The sequence below is a fragment of the Pleurodeles waltl genome, chromosome 1_2 (genome assembly GCF_031143425.1).
Source record: "Pleurodeles waltl isolate 20211129_DDA chromosome 1_2, aPleWal1.hap1.20221129, whole genome shotgun sequence".
Classification (NCBI taxonomy): Eukaryota; Metazoa; Chordata; class Amphibia; order Caudata; family Salamandridae; genus Pleurodeles; species Pleurodeles waltl.
Window position 1 is genome coordinate 489,883,593 of NC_090437.1, and position 21,159 is coordinate 489,904,751.

General features: G+C 46.0%; 1 protein-coding gene across 2 annotated transcripts in view; it reads right to left on the bottom strand.

The window, feature by feature from the left end:
- NPNT (nephronectin) overlaps positions 1-8,622 on the bottom strand; it is a 211,955-nt gene extending 203,333 nt beyond the window's left edge. For both annotated transcript variants that reach the window (XM_069241282.1, XM_069241273.1), the window contains exon 1: positions 8,222-8,622. In XM_069241282.1, the coding sequence (XP_069097383.1) occupies positions 8,222-8,289 (68 nt within the window). In that variant the 5' untranslated portion in view covers positions 8,290-8,622. The remainder of the gene's footprint in view (positions 1-8,221) is intronic.
- Between the last annotated feature and the right edge of the window lie 12,537 nt (positions 8,623-21,159).

A 21,159-nucleotide genomic window follows, 5' to 3' on the forward strand; every position in this document is an offset into this window, starting at 1 on the left:
ACACTGCAAAACTGCTTAATTTCCAAGAGGCAAGCAGGCTTCTCAGAAGCTTTTGTGAGACTTAGATTGCAAATGTGATGCAGGGCCCATCTCTGGGTTTATGCAGGTGTGGCTCCACCGTTTGGGCAGAGGAGCGCCTTCACTACTCCCCCACCAGCGGCAGCCGCTGCAAATCACCTTTAGCAAACAAAAAGATTATAAACCATGATTATTATCTTTTCATTTGTTAAAGGGGTGGGGCATTGGGGATGAGGAAATGAGGGGAGGGCACTCTCCTCACTGCGCATGTATGTTTGGCCGGCCGTCTTGGGCCAGCCAAATATACATGCACAGTAGGCTCTCTCCATGCACAGGCTCCCAGTCTGCCTCCCCAATCCCCCTGCGCTGCCCCACCCCAACATAGACCTGCGAGCTTCTCCTGGTTTTATGGCAACTTTTAACAGTGTCTAAGGTTACTCTCCTTAAAGACAATATACCACAATAGAAGGCTAAGCCAGTTTTCTATGACACGTAGTAGCTGTGACTTTAAAATGTACTTCACAACGTACCTCTGTTTTAACATATCTATACCCTAGGGATGCATCTCTCTCAAAACGATTTGTTCCATTTCACTTAAAGCACTCTATGTTGGCGCTATAGAAAACCTCATAAATTACAGAAAGTGAGTTACGTTTTCAAAGGTGCTGACTGGATACTGCCACTGACAAGATACTATTAGATTTTATTTGGGGTGTTTGTAAAGCGCTCCAATCGACCCTACAGTGGCTTCTAAGTGCTTATATTCATTGAATGCATGGGCCAGTGGAGTCAGTATTAACTTAAAAACAAATCTGCTTCTGACTGCAAAATCCGGGGTGAGGCGGATGTGCAACTCAACACCTCTCAATCCCAAATTGACCTTTCACTAGACTGACCACTAAATGAACTCCATTAGACAACTGGCCAGCGGTCAAACAAGCAACTGTGTCCGTGATGCCCTCTGCCGACTTCCAGCATTGTTTACAATTGCATTTACATTAGAGCTTCATATCAGTAAAAAAGGCATTGAAGCACTTTGGTGGATGGATAGTATGCAACTATATACATTATGGGCAGTGAGTGACAGCCTGCCAGGTTGACACTGGACAGAAACTCTTTGACCCAGTCAGAAAACAAAAAATGCCACTGTATGCACTTCCTTGCCCAGTGATGTGGTTGCAACAAGAAAATACAAGTATTGGCAAAAACAATAGGCCTGGCCTTTGTAAGTGTGCATTTTTTCCCCCAAACATGCAAAACTCATTAAAACTAATAAAATGTATAAGTGCTGTGTTGTAAGGGTGCAACTTCATATGTTCACCAAAAAGTAAGTAAACAATGGCCAGTAACAAAAATAAATATAAAAAACATTAAATTGATGCAGGAATAAAAGCAGAGATTAGCCCTTCCGCCATGGAACTGAAGTGGACTTCTTGTTTAGCTAATGTGCACAATCAAAAGCCATCTTCCACAGTCAAAGTGGGCCGACCCACTGCCAGAAGCTGCGATGGGTAAAAGCAAACTTTGATTGCCGCCTGAACAAGCAAGTAGATGAAGGGAGAGAGGGAGAGAGAGAGAGAGAGAGAGATAGCAGGAGTATTCTTTTTTAGCTTTAACTAGGCCATACCTAAAAAGGAAAGGGGGGGGGACTTCCATAACTAAAAGTTTCAGGAACAAAAACACATTATGCATATGGAATCTATTTCTGAGCCAGAGTAAAGAGCCCTGGTTTTTCCCTCTCCATCTGCGTGTTTGGCAAAGGCCCCTGTGCTAGTGGACTCGCCCCCATAGTGAAGAGGCGTTTTTGGGCAGCAGATCAACCAACAATAGCACTGTGAAAGATTTTTATGGGTTTATGTTTTATGCATCATTAACAATGTGCAGAATGCATTTTCACACTTGATTTAACATGTATACGCTGATATATTACTGTTTCTTTTGGAACTAATTTTCACTAATGTTTAAAAGTGTGTTTTTCTGGTATATGTTAACTAGGCCCCATTTTAATAGAAACAAAATATTGCCCAAGATGGAAGTCATCTGTCAATCATCCTGCTCACCTCCCCCTCCTCACCTGCAAGCTCCGCAGCACACAGGCAAATTGAAACGCACTGGTTTTCTTTCCACTGTTATTGTTATGCTGCTCTTGCTGAACCTTCCCCAGTTCAGTGACAACCTGAAACATTTACGAAGTCCTTGGGCCTTCCATTTGCACACTGTGTCCTATTTATCACATAACACATTATTGTTAATGAAGCCTGTTTTATTCAAGCATCTCTGAACTATATAAACTAGTATGGAGGGTGCTGAATAATTATTCATGTAGTGGGATAGCGCTTGATGATTAAGGCAATGTGATGTTTATTTTTCATGTGCTCTGATTTGCTGATGAAATGCTACATTTGCGCACCCAGTGAATCAGCAGATCCTGTAATTTCATATGCGAGAATAAGGTAGAAAAACCCTTGAATGTGGGGGCGAGTTTAAAGATTTTCCTGAAGTTTAGAGGCTGCTAGGGACGCTATCTGTTTTAATCCTGACTATGCCCCCCAGGTGGGGCTGAAAATAATGTTAGATTTTTGTTTTCTCTGTATAAATTTGTATTAAGAGCCTTCATGGCACTGACAGTTCATTGCTTTATTTATTTTTCATTTGGCAATAAAATCCATTAACTTTTATTTGATCTAGAACTTAATTATTGAGTGGTCTCAATTACTTAATGATCTGTATTTTTCAGATTTTGATGCTGGGAGGTGCCTTAGCGCAGGGATACATTGTCTCGTGAAACTAAGGCTTAACACCGTCTCTGACATAGTGAAATATGGGAACTCTGATTGAAGTATATTTTGGGGTGTCAATTTTGGGGTACTGCTTTGCTCTATTAGAATGAGGAGGTATTCGGGGCTAGATGTACACAAAGACTGGTCGCCACAGCGACCAGATGAGCCGAGACACCCAGCAAATAACACAACAGCTCTGGAACATAGTAGTAGCCTAGTTCTGTCACCCATCACAGTAACACACAGCTCGGCCCCAAGCATAAGAAATGCCAAGGGCCACTTGGTACATAAGCGACCCAGTAGCGATAGCTCCTCCCTGCCTCACAGTGCAGTAACCCCAAACTCCTGGAAGCAGGAGCATCATGACCCCTCCTGCTTTTCCAGCTACAGTGGGGGTAGTTTTGTTTATTGATCTCTTCTGTCTGCAACTTAGCAGATAAAAGCTAAAAGCTCTTAATTAACCAAAGGAAGATGGGTTGATAGAAAAGGGAAAAAAGTACAGAATGTTAAAAGGAAGGATGAGTGAAAGTGATGCATGGGTGAATGAAACGATGGGTGAAAGCTGGGTGGATGAAATAATGCATGGGTGAATCAAATGGTGGGTGAAAGCTGGGTGGATGAAAGGATGCATGTGTGGGTGAAAAGGGTGGATGGGCGAAAGGATGTCTGAGTGGGACAAATAATGCGTGAAAGGATGCCTGTGTAGGTAAAAACATGGATGAAAGGATGAATGGGTAAAGGGATGCATGAGTGAGTCAAAGGATGGGTGAAAGGATGGATGGGTAAAAGGATGCATGGTTTGGTTAAAGGATGGGTGCATGGGTAGGTGAAAGGTTTTGAGAGTGGGAGAATGGATGGGTGAAAGAATATGTGTGTGTGTGTGTGTGTGTGTGTGTAAGAATGGGTGAAAGGGTGATGGTAAAAGTATGCATGGATGTGTGGGAGAATGGCTAAAAGGATGCATGGGTAAGTGAAAGGATAGCTGAAGGATAGATGGGTGAAAAGATGGGTGAATGGGTACATGGGTGAAAGGATGGCAGAAATGGGAGATGGATGAAAGGATGCATGTGTGGGTCAAAGGATGGGTAGAAGGATGCATGGGTGAGTGAAAGGGTGGGCGAAATGGGATAAGGGATGAGTGGGGGGTGAAAGGATAGGATAAGGGATGATCGAGTCAGTAAAAGGATGGGTGAAAGGATGCAGGGTGAAAGGGTGGCTGAAAAGATGGGGAAAGGGGGGTTGGGGGAAAATATGCATAGGTGAGTTAAAGGATGGGTGGAAGGTAGATGCACGAGTGTGTGATGGTAGAAGGATGCATGGATGGATGGGTGAAAGGATGATTGGGTGAGTCACAATGGGTAAAAGGAGGCGGGTGAAAGGATGCATTGGTAGGTGTATAAATGGAAGGATTCGAAAGGATGTATGGGTGAAAGAGTGGATGGGTGAAAGGATGCATGGCTGGATTAAAGGATGTGTGGGTGAAAGAATGGATGGGTCAAAGCAGGGCTTTAAATGGGCCAGTACTGTGCAGTACCGAGTACTGGCACTATTTTTTTTATTTTGCGAGGGAGAGTACCTGCACATCTCAAGAAAAACGTATTACTTATAATTAGTGAGTGCCGGCACTTCTCAGAACCAAGCAGGAGCTCTGGTATAGAGTTCCTGCACTTCTATTTTCCCATTTCAAGCACTGGGTGAAAGCATGGATGGGCAAGAAGGTGGATAGGTGAAAGTCTGAATGATGGATGAAAGAATGAATGGATAACTGGATGGTAAGGTGAATTGGTGGATACGTAGATGTTTGGACTGAAGAGACAAGAGTTTTTTATAAGAAGGGTCGTGCGCTCTTGCCTCGCTTTCTTGCTTTTGTCTGCACTTTGGTTCAAAGTGGGGTTATTTTAATTTTCTGGTATCTCCCTTGCCTGGCAAGCAGAACACCTGCAGTTCTGCACATAGCACCGGCAGCTCTATTGCAGCGCACGGAAGCTGGCTCCAACAAGCTTTAAAGACATACGCCCACCACTTCAAAGAAACCTCTCATAAGTAGCACAGCGCAGCAGCCCAGAGTCCCACATGAAACTAACTACCGTATGTGCTTAATCTAGGTTGAGTGACAACCTAAAGTCACCTAGTAGACTAACTATAGATCGGTTCAGACTCTTACAGCCTTTTGGTAATTTCAGACATTTGCACATATTGAGCTGGGGCTACTAACAACCGCGGACTTTAAATGACAGACACAAGCTCACACATTCACAAAGGTAACTTCTGGTGCTGGGACTGGGGCATCTTTCAAACAGGCCATGGTGGGGGGCGGCGAGGCTTAATGCGACTAGGTCGGTGGATATCGTCCTGTATACCTGCCCCCTACTTCTGAGGGAGAGCACAGCTGTGTCAGAGCTGCGGGGTCTGCGGAGTTCAGCAAACAGGCACACGGAAGCAGCCCCCCTCATAAAATACCCAGGGCTGGCCGAGCACGCCTGCTCTCGCGTCTGACAGCCCCTCTTCTACCCTCGTTATAAACACACACATTCCTGCTCTCTGGCACTTTCCTCCCCCTTCCCTCGACGAGTTCATGCCTGAACTTGAGCTGCGGCACTCCCCGCCTACGGGAACTCACTGGGCGGGGGCGGCCCTTCCGAGCCCAGCACTGAGGGGGGACCAGTCGGTGTGCCACGGGCCCTGGCGCGGGGAAGAGAATACGCCCCGGCTAGGGTGACCAGACGTCTCGGATTCGCCGGGACAGACCCGGATTTTCGCTGGCTGCCCTGCACGTTTCAACAAATTCGGCTCATCATGTCCCGGTTTCTGGAGAGGGTCGACAGAAAAAAACTGCGAGAGGCACTTTTTGGGATGTTGTAAAGCTGTGCTAGTTAGCAGGTGTTATAATAATTAAGGGGTATGGTGTTGGTTTCAAAACGACATTTTATTTTCTTACTGCCTCTTCTGTGTTCCTATGTTGAAGAGAGCTGTCATGCCACAACGCTCTGTTTGTATACAATTTTAGTCATTCTTCTATTTTTGCAAAAGTCACGGTTTTTGGTGCTCAAGGTATGGTCACCCTATCCCCAGCTGGTGTTTCCACTGTGAAAGACAGCAATCATCAGGGTTCAGTGTGCCCCGGTGCCACTCCACCTGCTGCACTAACAGGAGCCTCGCCCTGGGCATGAGCTGCTGTGCGCGGTGCTCCCCACTGGGCCGGGTGCATTGTCGGTGTGATACAATCACTGGGGTTCAGCCGGTGATCAGGAGCGTCACCCGCAGGGGCACAGCCTCCTAGAGTCGGAGGTTTCCCGTGCACCCCAAAGAGGGGCTGTCTTTTCCCTCCAACTGGGGGGCGGGGCAAAAGCTCCTTGCTGCGCTACTGGACTAGTTGAGGCCAAAGCTTGCTTCTCACGATCACACGTGAGGTCAATTTAAAAAGTCAAAATTGAAACGCCTTCGGGATCCACAGTGCACCCCGAAAAACCCACTTGTAAACCCCTCGTGCCCTACCGAGCGAATACTAAAGCCAGCACCGCGTTATTTCTAAAACATCGGGTAAACACAGCTGTATATGGAAGATCTCAGCGCCGAGTATACGATACGCTGGTAGTCAATGGAATCAGATGCCACGGAGCCAACCTTACCATTCAGGACACAGCTCAGGCATCGATTATCTGCCAACCTGCTCCTCGAGCGCCTCGCCCTGTACACACTGGCACTGAACTAGCACACTGCAAACCGCAGACCTTGCGGCGGAGACATAAGAACTCAAAATTAAGAGAAAGCGCAAATGACCCGAGAAGACAGGGGGCACAGGAAGCTGCACCCACCCGGGTGTCCTCAGAAAGGAGGGCACGTCGTGCCCTCCCCATGTCTTGTGGCAGAGCTTAACTCAATATCGCACATCTCAAAACCACACGTCGAGAACACCTCGGAATGCTGGCAGCCGGGGGCACTTGGGTGCCCTGCAGAGTGAGTGGGGAAATGTTACCTTAAATGCACTTGTAAAGCGCATAGTACCACGTGCATAGTAACCGCAGCGCTTAAATGATTAGTAAATGAAGATAACAGCAAGCCCATGGAGGATAGAGGCGAACATTTCACATTAGCTGCTAATCCTGGAAGTAAGATTACTCACTCATCCGTGGAGCGTTTAGTGGAAGGTGCAACATTAAGTGGAGCCGAACACAGCCGCGGGACCCGAAACAAGAGCAGCTCGGGCAGATGGGTTCACAGATCGGGGAGTCCCTCCCATTAACTGTACCAGGCTGCGCCAGGGGTCCCCAGCAGCGAGGTATTCAATGGCACGTGTCCCCGACTAAGGACCCCTACTAGTGCGGGCACTCCGAGGTCAATGCTAGTTAAGGCAGCAAGAAATGCGCACAGAGCACCTGACCACAAGAGCCACCCGAGGTGATGCTCTCAGAATCTGACCTCTGCACAAAATGCATTGTCAGAGCGGTATTCTATTGTTTTACAAGTCGTGGGTAGATTTGTGTGTGAAGCTGGCCCCCTCCAAAAGAGGAATCCTGTGCGGGTCCGTAGAAAAGGAGTCGGCCCTGGGTGAAAGGCAGGTGCAGGGCAGGGGCTGTCGAATGAGTCGCAGAGGGTGTCACGCCTCACTCTAAAGAGTGAAGGGGAATTAGGGACTGAGGGGGCACGGTAGAGTGAAGTCCAGGGGCTAGAGATAGGCAAGGGAGGCGCTGGGGCACACGAGGGAGGACTGAAGTGGAGCCCACGGGGAGAGAACGAGGCTCGTAAGCTCGGCGAGGCAAGGATCAGGGGCGTAACAAACTCCCCCGACGCGTTGGGTGGCCCTCGAGCTCCAGGGGGCCCTCTCAGCGCAGCTCAGCGGCAGGCCCCTCCTTGACTGGGTCCGGGGCGAGGAGGTCCCTACAAGTACTTTGCAGGGGGCTAGGGGGCGTAAGCTTTATTCCAGTAACGCCACTGTCAATGATGAGAGTCACAGCTCCATGGCAGGCGGTGACTGCGGTGTCCCTCTGAGGAGGAGGGCGCGGAGCAGGTGCGCGCTAGATGGACGTCTTTGGCGTGAACCCCTGGGCCCCTCTCCGAGCCTCACGACGGCAGACCCTTCCACCGAGGAATTCTTCGTCCAGTCTGACAAACCCCGCTCCTCCAGCGAGCGCGAGGCGGTCCTCAGGCGCACCTGCTGCAGGGAGGACTCCACACTCAGGGGCCGGTCTCGTGCCCTGGGCACAGGTGCTGCGCTGGCCCCGCACACCTGCCACCAGGGAGCGTCACTTCAGAGAGTACAAACCAGCACCACACGGGCTAAGACAGAGCCCGGGAGTCCTCTGCAGGCGAGCAGCGCCAACCCACCCTCCTCCGGGAGACAGCGCGCCCCTGACAGTACCAACCCAGCACCACTCCGCCTGGGACAGAGCCCGGCAGTCCCCCCGACAGGCTGCGCCTCCTACCTGCCGTCGAAGTCTCCCAGTGCAGCCGGCAGCAGGTAGAGCCCGCACAGGGCCAGCAGCAGCTCCATGGTGCAGCAACAGCTCTCTCTGGCTCAGCCCGTCCCGGCACTGAAGCACCCACCGCGGCCCTCAGACAAGGCGCACTGAGGAGCGCCGCCTCCTCCGGGAGAAGTCTCCCCCAGGCAGCCACTTCCCAACCCCGCCCACCGCCACACCCACCGCGGAGAAGTACCCCGCACACTGCAGAGGCGAGGACACCCTGGAGAGCACACCTTCCCACCGCGGCTACAGCGCCTTGAAAACCTAGAGGACCTATGGCGCAGTACCGCACACACCCCTCATACTGCTCCCAGAAGACCCGCACAGCACCCTGCAGCCCTGTCCCACTGGCACAGCAGGGCATTGAAGTAAGCGGCGTCTGATAGCAAACCACCATACAGACCCCGCCCACAGCTCTCAGAAGCCCCCGCACAGCGCTTGGACAGCACCACGCGCCCTACTCTCACAGACCTTACAGGACAGAGTCCGATCCAACACCTGGCAGATCGCACAAAACTATAGGGCAGAACCCGGTCTCGGAGTTACCCAGGACTACCGGCAATTACACATTATTTTAAGCATATTCAGGCTTTACAACAGATTACATGTAAACATCTCCCTGCAGCCATCCCTGTGACCGCGGTTTTACTTTCAAACAATGAAGAAACACAAAAAAGTATATGAGGAGAGCGCTGTAAGGGTCCATATATTATGAATGCTAGCAGTTCTATTTAATTGCACTAATAAGGTGTCAGAGATAGGGAATGTGATTTGCTCCTCAATGTGATACTGACTTTGCACCATGGATTATTATGCATCTAAAAGCTTTTTTTTAACACCTAAATGTGGTGTGATGGACAGAATTTAAACCCAATGCGACATATGTCTACTACATTTTCTCCCATATACATGGTTTTATCATTTAACATTAATTAAACCTACGTTTCTTGCTTTTGGGTCTACGTGTGATGTTGCCCCACAAATGTTTTCAAACTCCTGTTCATGTTGCAAAAATTGCGATTTTGGTCTAAACATATTTTGGTTTCTAAATGTGACTTGTGTTCTTAAAGGTCTTAGGACATTCCTCTTGATTTTGCACTAAGGGTGATTTTTTACCCAAATGTGTTTCGGCACTTAAATGTGATGGTTGCTCATAGTCATTAAATGTTGTACCAACGAACATTTTACACTCATGTGCCTCATTTCTCTTATACATGTGAATTGAATTACTAAAAGACATTTGCCACTCTTACTGATATTATATACAGGAGGTTTTGAATCTAAATTTATTTTGCTACTAAATCTGATACCACACTCTTTCTTACTTTGCAGTAAGGATGATTTTCCAACTAAGAATGGTTTTGCACTTTAATGGGACGTGCATGCCTAAAAGCTTTACACACTTATGATGTCGCACCAAGGATGATTATGCATTTGAATGTCCCATCGACCAAATGTAAAGTCATGCTAATGTACACCTTCTACAAGTGACATCTTACTACTGTGTTGTCTCTCTGTACTGAGCAAGACCTTAAGGCTGCATGTTGAGATTGTACGATATTGAATCGCGCACAGCTTCTTTCCAGGGCGGGAGCCCTTTAAACATTGTCGGAGGCAGCCTCAGCTGCTGATAGGGCGGGAAGCCCTTCTTAACTTCACAGCGCGCCCGCAACCGCGGGACGCGCACAGCTTCTTTCCAGGGCGGGAGCCCTTTAAACATTGTCGGAGGCAGCCTCAGCTGCTGATAGGGTGGGAAGCCCTTCTTAACTTCACAGCGCGCCCGCAACCGCGGGACGCGCACAGCTTCTTTCCAGGGCGGGAGCCCTTTAAACATTGTCGGAGGCAGCCTCAGCTGCTGATAGGGCGGGAAGCCCTTCTTAACTTCACAGCGCGCCCGCAACCGCGGGACGCGCACAGCTTCTTTCCAGGGCGGGAGCCCTTTAAACATTGTCGGAGGCAGCCTCAGCTGCTGATAGGGCGGGAAGCCCTTCTTAACTTCATAGCGCGCCCGCAACCGCGGGACGCGCACAGCTTCTTTCCAGGGCGGGAGCCCTTTAAACATTGTCGGAGGCAGCCTCAGCTGCTGATAGGGCGGGAAGCCCTTCTTAACTTCACAGCGCGCCCGCAACCGCGGGACGCGCACAGCTTCTTTCCAGGGCGGGAGCCCTTTAAACATTGTCGGAGGCAGCCTCAGCTGCTGATAGGGCGGGAAGCCCTTCTTAACTTCACAGCGCGCCCGCAACCGCGGGACGCGCACAGCTTCTTTCCAGGGCGGGAGCCCTTTAAACATTGTCGGAGGCAGCCTCAGCTGCTGATAGGGCGCGCGCGGGCAAAGCCCGGGCCAAGGGCGGGCCCGTCCTTCGCCCGTCCTCGACAGGAAGAGGCTGGGCTGGGCCACCCCTCTTTAATATCTGGTCACAGACATATTAATGCTGTAATTTAATTACACCTGTATCGTGCAGCATACCTGTGTGCCCTTGTGGTCCTCGGGGGGTGCTGTCCCTTTTGTTCCCTCTGCTGACCTCCACGTCTCCCCCCCGCCGTCGCCCGACATTGCGACCGCTGTGTGGGAGGAGCGTTGACGGACCAGGACGGGACTACTTTAGCCAGGTCCCCTAGCACCACGGAAGCAGAACAAACGGATCTCACACGCCCGAAGGTGATATCAAACTGATCCTGCCCCTGGCTGAGCGGGGTCGGGCAAAGGACAGGCCATTGTGAGTCCGTTAGGGAGCCGTTAGGGGGCCAGAAGGGGTCGGGTTGAGCAAGTTCACTAAGCAGTTAATTGTAATTGTTTTTATTGAATCTGATAACGTTTTAGTAAGCTGTATACCTGGGCTCCATTTAAATTGATTCATTGTGTCTTCTGGGTGTTATACACTTGCTGTTCTGTGTTATTGCTGATATATGTAGAGGCCCTATACTTTGTAAACGATATAAAAGTTCTGTGTAGTGCAGGGCCATAAAACTAGACAGTCTAGTATTTATCAAAAACTAGTAGTGGTCGTCATATTCGTGAAGGCGGTGTAGAATGGCTAAGAATATTTCCACCCTGGATAATTACCTGGTTAAAATGGTGTGCAAGATAAACACTGATAGAAGGAAGTCCTTAGGGAAGGAGTCCACCCCAGAAATGTTTTCTCCTGTAAACAATGGTAGCGGTTCTGTTATGATGGACCCCCTTAATATTGAAGCTTTCCCTTTGGAAAACTCAGCCGCTTTACCCTTAGTTTTAGAGCCACCAAATCAAGTCCCATTGGAGCCCCCGAGTGAGCCTGCATCGTCTCACTCTCCCCCTAAGAGAGCTGTTAGAAAATGCAGAAAAATGCTATCCAAGCGGGGTAACACTCATTTCAAACCAACAATAGAACCAATGATAGAATATGGTCATAGAAGTAATGTAGCTGAAAATGGGATTACAATTAACAAGGACGATGTGAATGGTGTTCTCTTGGGCCACATCGCTAAGCTATTTGAGGAAAAACTAGTCCATATGACTAAACCTCTTATGGAAAAGATTGAATTACTATCTACGGAGGTATCTAGGTTGGGTGGTCTTTTAGACAAAATGTATATGGAACAGACTATGAAACAGTCTGAGCTATCCGTCCAATCCGGCAACCCTGAACAATTGGTTGAAGCACAGACGCCACGTTTACCTGAATATAGGGAGCCACCAAGTATGGTGGATAGTACCCCTCATATGAAAGCAGCTGCATCTAATATTGTGAGGAACACTACTCCTGTGAACAGACCAAATTTTATTAACCTTCCACCTGATTGTGAACCCTATGTCATAGTCCTTTCGAACATTCCTCCCTTAGACCCAACAGCAGTGAACTTCCGTGAGGAATCACATGATTCTCTCAAACGGAAATCAGTTGCCTGGTTAAACAAAAATTGTGGTTTCCCCCCACACCTATCCGATCAAATACTGTCTACTAGACGGATACCATGGATCGGAAACGCAAGGAAAAAATGTAAGGGAGACTGTGTAATTGTCAATTTTAGGCACCCTCAACATGTTGCGACTGTCCTTCTTAGAGCAGCCTCCTTGGATATAAAGGAATCTGACGTGGGTGTGCATCCTCTGGGTTATTTTTATCGACACTTAGCCAGTACATCAGAACCTTCTAAAAAACACAGACCCTTGACTATTAGAAGAAACACTAGCTCTTATACCCCAACTGGAAATACCTTTTCGGTACTGAGCACTTTGGACGAAAACGATTGACTCCCACGAGCAGGGGATCCCATCACAGAAACGTTAGTATATACCCAGACGTGGGAACAAAAACAGAGTATAGAAGATCTTGAACCGGAACTTATAGTACCCTCGAGTCCCAGAAATACAAGGACAGTTAAATTGGTAGGCAACGTTAAATCCCCTTATTCTATTTTAAGTAAGACAACTAGTTCGGGTGTACGGGATAAGTGCCTCTCAGTGACCATGGAGGGTAAAGACACTAGTAAAGACACTAGTAAAAACTACAACCAAGATAAAGAGCCAAACCCCTTAGTTGAGCTGGAGGATGTTACAGAAAAAGACAACCTACTTACAGTATTAGATCCTCCCTGAGTAAAAGGAAAATCAAGTATTAGATTGATATCATGGAACATAGCTGGCTTAGCAAGGAACCTTGAGGATGTGGTATGGTGCTCCTATATTGAGAACTACGACATCATACTCCTACAAGAAACTTGGATGGTAGAAACCCCCCATAGGCTGGGGTATAAAACCTATTGTTCCCATGCTATTCCATCAACTAGAGGGAGAGCCTCAGGAGGACTGGTCATCTGGGTTAAAGTGACCCTAGAAATAGATGTCACCCCGCTACCCATCCCCTCCCCGGACCTACTAGGCCTTAAAATCAAAACAAGAGGGAAAGAAACTATACATCTAATAAATATATATAACAGACCGTTCCCTTCTAACAAGGAATCAGAGGTAGTAGAACTCTTGGACTCCATTCTAGACTCATTAGGAGATAATGCAAAGGTGTTAGTTGGTGGAGATTTTAACTGTAAATATGAGCCTATCCCGGGGTTGGAAAAATTATTTGACGATCAAGATGCTGCTAATGACATCCTGCCCTTAAAATCTGTAAGTGCAGCTAAAGGCACAAAAGCCGCCTTACAGATTTTACAGTTGACTGTGGCGCATGACCTAAGGGCCTGTAATGGTCGATTTCGCTCAGACAGACCAGCAGCCCCAACCTATTTTAAGAGAAATTCCAGATCCCATATAGATTTTGTAATGGCTACCCGGAATATATGGGACCAAATAACCGACTTCAAGATAGACCTTAGGACGGAGAGTGATCATTTTCCCCTCCTACTATGGCTGGATTCTCAATCATTCATTATTAAATCCAAAGAAGAGACCCTATTAAATACCACGGTCGCGGAACTAGAGGTAACTAATAACAGGCGTGCCCTAAGATGGCCCTATATCTTGGGAACTGAAATAACGCTGATAAATATATACAATGTATTTACTGACACGGTAGGAGGCCTTCAGACAGCATTAGTGGGAACACAAGGTGTGCTTGACATACATCTTAAGCTGGTAGACGCATTAACCCCACTATTGAGCAAAATCTATAAAAAAGATGGTAATAGGAAACGGAATGATCTTGAGGCAGCGAACCCATGGTATAATAAAGACTGTCGTATAGCAAAATCAAGACTAATCCAGGCAGTAAAATCCGGGAACAGCTTGGATATAAAAAACAATAGACTAGCCCACAAAAAAATGTTGGCCCAAGCTAAAAAAACATGGGATGAAAATTTCTGGGAGGATCTCTTGAATGCAGCTAAGCTACGGGATCAGAGTATGTTCTGGAATTTAATCGCTAATGGAAATAAGCAGGGCAGATCAACAAAGGATATTTTCCTAGATGAAAATACTTGGTGCGACCACTTCACTAAGCTCTATGCTAACAAACAGGAGAATTTGCCCTTCGAGGACCATGAGACAAATTCAGAGATAAGTGTTGCTCCATTAACCTTTAGTTTAGAAGAAACTAATAAGGTTTTATTAGCTGTGAAATTGGGCAAAGCCCCAGGCCCTGATAAAATCCCCGGAGATCTTCTAAAATATGATGTGGATGTGTGGGGGCCTTACATAAATTACTTGAGTAATTCCATTGTGGCAGGCACACCAATCCCCGATTCCTGGAAAGGGGCAGAAATTATGACAATTTTTTAAAAAGGTGATCGCTACGATCCAAGTAATTACCGCCCAATAAGTTTGATAGACTCATTTCAAAAGATATATGCCAGACATATTTTAAACAGGCTTTTAGATTGGATTGAAGAGACTAAAATATTAACCAAATATCAGGCTGGCTTTAGAATAAAAGTAAGTACGGTTGACCAGGTGTTTAGGTTCATGTGCATCTGTTGGAAGTATATAAACATAAGGAAGGGTAGCCTCTATGTGGCATTCATGGATCTAAGGGCCGCCTTTGACCTTGTTCCTCGCAATTTGTTGTGGTCTACATTAAGAAACATGGCGGTCCCTGGGGAACTACTTAAAGAACTTATCAAGCTTCACACAGGGAACTATGCAAAAATTAGGTGGGGTAAAGAAGGTGAGACCTCAAGGGCCATACCTGTAGACCGTGGTGTGCGCCAAGGCTGCGTGTTAGCTCCTACACTCTTCTCACTATATGTTAATGATATTCCAATCTATTTAAGGGATTGTGTACATGACTCACCGAAGCTAGGTGGCGAGCCGGTTACGGCATTACTATTTGCCGATGACACCATCCTCATTTCTCAAACTCCGAGAGGTTTACAGAATTTGGTGGATTCTTTCCAGAAGTATTGCGTGGGGAAGGGGCTAGAAATAAATCCTACCAAAACAAAGTATATGTCAATAAACTCCAAGAAATCCCTCAGGAATAATCTGTCCTTGGATAACCAAAAACTGGAACAGGTAGGGAGTTTCAATTATCTGGGGATGATGCTGGATAGTAACCTGTCCTGGAAAGGGCAGATGGATAAAAGCATCCTAGCCCTTAAACAAAACTCAATGCCTATTTTAAAAATACACGGAGCCAGTTACTCTAAAGCAATCTCACCAGCACTGGAAGTATATAAAGCAAAGGCCCAATCGACCGCCCTTTATGGTGCTGAACTCTGGGGCTTCCATTGCAATAACAACTTTGGAAAAACGGAAAACCATTTTGTACGAAGGCTACTTTAAATACCGACAAGAACCCCCCTAGTCCCTGTTTTCCTTGATATTAATCTTAAAAGAGCAGACTATCAAGCATTATTAAGACCATTGCTGTATTGGGTCAGGCTATGGGTAACCCCGGAGTTGAGTGATTACAAGAACGGACTGACTGAACTAACTCAGATAGATGGACATATGAATACCCCTTGGTTAAAATATGTATCTAAGTGGTACGAGAGATTAGGTTTATCACACCTATGGGAAGCTCCACAGAATATGACAACATGTACCAGGAAAAATGTAAAGGACACTTTTTGGTCTTATGTCAACGGAGAGCTATTGCATAGTTCATCGATTGGTACTCTGACTTTGAATTTTTTAAACATAAAAGATACACCTAAATTCGAACAATTTTTGGATGAGGTCGGCCCTCCTCTGGCAAAAACACTTTATTTACAGTTTAGGTACGGGGTCTTACAGATTAATGCTTACACATGCAATTGGGGAGGGGTAAAAGGTTGTGAACTCTGCACTCTCTGTACCTTAGGGGCTAAAGAAGACGTTGTTCATTTACTCTTCTTTTGCCCAGTATACAAGAAACCAAGGGATCGGTGGATCAAACCCGTTTGTAAATATGTGGGGGTCAGATCCTATAAAGAAGCAGTGCGCATATTTCAGTCCAATACTTCACAACTAGTGGTGTTTGGCACAAGCAGATTCCTATATAATGTGTACCTTATCAGGAATCGACTTGGTCACAAATTGTAACGCTTTGTCAGGTGGCCCGCTCATCCCCCTCCTTGCAAAGGTATATGATGCACTGTTTTATCGACAAGTTAATTAATTTTTTATTTTTTTTTCTTTCCTCTTAGTTCTGGCTTTTAATTATTTTATAAATTGTTATTTATATTTTTATACACTTAATGATACTGCTTAATCATGGGGACATCCATATACTTCTTGCCAACTGTATGTATTGTATCTTATATTTTATTGTATAATGTATTTATGTATGTCGTATTTATTTCCTGTCCTGACTTTTATGGCAATATTTGCCGAAATAAAGTAACGAACGAACGAATCGGTCACTCAACACCAATAGCTTACATGTTTTTCTTTTTATGTTCTCATGGCCACCAGACCAAACCAGATCAGACTCCAGGATGGATTTACAACACACAGATATTCGATCTCTCCTCAATTACTAAACACAGTCCTGACAGACATCCCGAAAACCTCAGTCAGTGACAAATACCATAGTCTTACACTGAGCTCTGTTAAAGTCAACCTACACTCTTGAACCAATACACTTTTCCTTTTCTTCTTAGTCTCAAAGAACTCAAAAGTCCCTTATGGGAAAACATTCCTGTCTCAGATGACCACAATCAGAAATGTTAGCTGCACATCACTCTGTATTAAAATGGGAAGGTCCAGTCAGATGGATTTCAACCTCCATATCTTTGCTAATTTGTTAGATATCCTGGGTGCCAAAAGAACCTTCTAAAATGTCCAGAGACATCACCATTAATTGCATGCTAACCATCTCTACCGAGTTCAAGACTGCCAGCTCACCCTTCTCCATTCACCCAGCTCTCCATTACCACCCACTCCTCAGGGAACCAAAACAGACAACATACATTCAGCTTCTATAGAGGTAGCTGGGATCAAATCTAAGCAAGGTTACTTCTACACTGACACTGTCTGAAATATCATCAAGGATCAAGCCTACCGCCTACGAGTTGTGTACCAGGCGATACAGATGGAGAGGCAATACAAATAACTATGCCCAGTTTGGTACTACCAAAGAAGAGCCTATATGAAATGCAGAGAGGACACATATTTTAATCCTAAAAAAATACCATCCTGGATATGTAATTTGGAAAACTCCTTTTCTTAATCAGGAGGATGAGACTACCATTGGTATCTAACTCCAAGAATATTATCTGAGATAAACTCCCCTAGAGGACAATTAGCATCTAGCTGTAATAACTAGGATGCCTGCTTGTAAGGTGATGCAGTCTTGTCTGAATAAACTGTAGTCCTGAAGAAAGTGCACATTATTACATTCTCAGCACTGAAGTGCACACCAACCATACTTATTTATTGTCTGACACCATCACAAGCAAGGTTTTCATCATAACTACATTGTTTCAAACCACCTACAGCAATCAAATATCTAAAAACTGCATATCTATTTATGACGTTACTTTGTATTTTTCGTGTTTCAATTCATTTACTAATAGATCTGTATCTTTGGAAATGAGGTCTGTTTGAGATGTTTTGATTGCATGAGGTATGAATTAACTGGCCATAGTAATTGCTAGGGTTTTAAAGAAAAGCACTCGATAATCCTCTTTTTCTACGTAATGACTAACAATTTGTTAAGAGATTAAAAAATAAACTAAATTAATTTAGTGATTATGTTAATGTTTGTTCACATTGTGATTAACTCGATTGGCCAACAGGGATTTCTTTGAGATATTAGGTTTCCCTTTGTCAATGCTTCCTTGGACATAATGAAATAGAAACATTATTTTTTTGGTTGGGGGCACCCCATACCTTTCATATGGACCAAATCTTAGAGCCCTAGAGTAACCACTCCCCCTCCCTTATATTGCCTTGTTCTGACAATCAACCTCCCTCTCAATCCACCTACACCAAAAAATCACACAAACTAACTCTCCTCATATCGAACCAGCCACCCATAGGCATGGTTCACAAGAGGTTCAATTACACACTGAAAGTAGTTATTTACAATCACTAACTACTGACCAGAAAACAAGCAGAAAGCAAATCTTTTTATATTCCCATAAAATGAGCTGCTTGACTCCAAACTCACACTGGGTCACCTACACAAGGTCATCTACAGTGAGCAAATCACCCTCTCAATCACTTTCATCCATAAACACTCCTTCCAAGAATAGCCCTTCCTTTCCAAGTAACACTTCACTTGACACTTCTACTGGTGAAGCACTCCTTCCAATAATAGCCCTTCCTCCCCAAGTAACACTTTACTTGACACTTCTACTGGTGAACCACACAAGGTCCAACAGAACAAAGTATTTCTCCATGTACATTATCTAATTAAAGTCACACACAGGATTACTCCTTGACCACAAATCCCACAATACACCCTATTGCCACAATCCAAGAGCTGGATGTACTAAACACAAAGCCAGGGGGCATTCATTCATAGAAGACCAAGAACTCCCCAGGGAGATCTGTGTTATCTCCATTAATGTAGCTGATTAGGGTGAGAGACGTAGCCCCACCACCACCACTACCAAACAAAATAATCTGGCGACACTCATGGCCGAAGGAAGGCAAAGACTATCACACAGGACTGCTTCAGAGCAGAGGCAATGTGCTCAGAACAGTACAGACAAACCAACACACCCAAAGGACTACAGTTGATGGAACACAACAGTCGATGAGCGTTCTCTATCCTTGTCATATTTTTCACACAATTTCTCGATTTTCTGTGAAACCCAGCCTCATGAAAAGTGCCACTACTCACAAGACAGAGGAGGAGGAAATATTGGACATGTTCAGGGTAGTTAGACAGCATCAGTGGCTGCATGCTGATTTCTATCTTAACTCCAATGGACAAGGAACATCAGAGAGAGGAAACAGCTTTGACATGTCCAGAAGTGTGCATCATATACGTGGAGCTGAAGATCAGTTGACGCCGCCTGACTGGAGCAGCAAATTAGCAAAATACGAGCAGCAGGTAGGTAAAAAATACCGGCGACACAATCCAGATATATCCTTTAATGTGAATGCCTGCACAGGGCAGAAGACCCCCAGATGATTGTATGAAGCAATGCAGCATTAGAGTGAAGAGACGCACACCAGTGGTTTAGTGAAGCAAAACGATCATAGAGGGAGCATGAGGAAATGCTGCACCAGAGTCCACGACACAACTATCTGTACTAATCAGCCAATTGAGACAAAGCTAGAGCAGAGCATTGAATGGAGAACAAGCCACGTCAGTCATGTATGTACAGCATTACAGTCAGTCTTTACATTATTTTTTTTTAGCAAACTCTCTTCCCAAAGTACTGGCAGCAAGGATACGTTTCATAATGAATCTGTTCTGGTTAACTTAATTGGTCAAAGACTAATTGTAAGGCAGCTAATGCAGATAACATTTGTCGAATTGGGCTGAAATGTAGGAAGGTCTCCAAAGCAGTTGTGGCTTAAGAAGAGAAACTAAGAATTATTTATAGAAGGTTTGATCTCTGTAATTAAGGGCATTTCTTTATTTGTGGGAACTAGAATCTCCTCCTTTCTGCCCATCGCATCCTTCCCTCTTCTTATTCTTTTCTTGCTCGTGATCATAATCCTTCTGGCCTTCCTCATCCTGCTACTTCTGGCTCGTCTTCCTCCTCCTATTGCTCCTGCCCTTCCACCTGGTCTTAGTCCTCTGCTCAGTCTTGACACTGTGCTGATCCTCATTGCCCTGTCCATCCTCATAATCCCCATCCTCCCATAGGCCCTGCATTTGTTCTCGTCACTTTAGGTCCTGACTCCTCCTCCTCCTCTTGGTTCTATTCCTTCAGACCCTAACCCCACCTTACCCTGCCCCTGGTGTCTCTGGTCTTCCGGCCCTAGATTTCCTGGCTCTGAACCCCCTAGCCATGATCTTCTTCATTATTAAGGTCTTGGTCCACAGGGTTTTGATCCTTTTGATCATGGTTGTCCTGGTCCTGTAACTGGCTCTTCTAGGCTTGGTCTTGTCCCTGCTACTCTAGCTCCTCTTGAAACTCTTTCTCCTAATCCTTCAGACTCTGGTCCTCATGGTCCTGGTCTCTATGGCCATGTCTCCTGGGTTTGGGCCCTCCCACCACTGGTTAATCTCATCTTCCTTTTCCTGGTACCCTGATGTCCTTGTCTCTCTAGGCATGGTCATTTTGACCTTCGTGGCCATTATTATTTTGGTCCTGCTGGTCCTCGTCCTGCGTGCTCTCCTATTCCTGATTACTCAGGTCCTGATCATTCTGGTCTTCTTAATTCTGGCCATGTAGGTCTTCTTCGTCCTTGACCTTCTGGTTTTGGTCTTCCTCCAGGTCCTAGCTCTGTTATTAGCCCTAATGGCCCTGCATCATTCTGGCCTTCTTAGCTCTCATATTCACTGTCTCCCTTGTCATGGTCTCCTTGGTCCTCCAAGTTGTGGTTGTCTTGAACTTCGTCATCGTGACACAACTGGTCATTGGTCTCCTGATCTAGATCCTCATATATATATATATCCTCATCCAGCTCTCTGTCATATTCTCGGTCCATTCAAACCCTGGTTCTGTCTTTACCCACCTGAGGCCTATTCTCTTTTCCTCCTGAGGCTGTTCCTCCTAGTGCAGGTCTCCCTTGTCTTGGTCCTCCTGGTCATCCACTAGTCTACCTGACTCTAGTCCACCTTCTCCTCTTTGTCCTAATCGTCCTAGGCCTCCTGGGGTCTGCATGCTGCTGGTCCTTCAGGTCTCCCTGGCTTTGATCCTACTGGTTCTCCTGGCCTTGATCCTTCTGGTTCTGGTTCTCCTTGTCCTGCTTGCCCATCTGACCCTTATATTTTTTCCCTGAGTTCTCCTTGTACTCTGGCTATCTTTAATGGTCCTGGTCCTGCTAGCAATGCTCGCTCTCTTCCTCATCCGCTCCTCCTCCTAGCACAATCAGATACAGCCTTAAAACCTGTCACTCAGGTTTTTGTTTTTCTTTT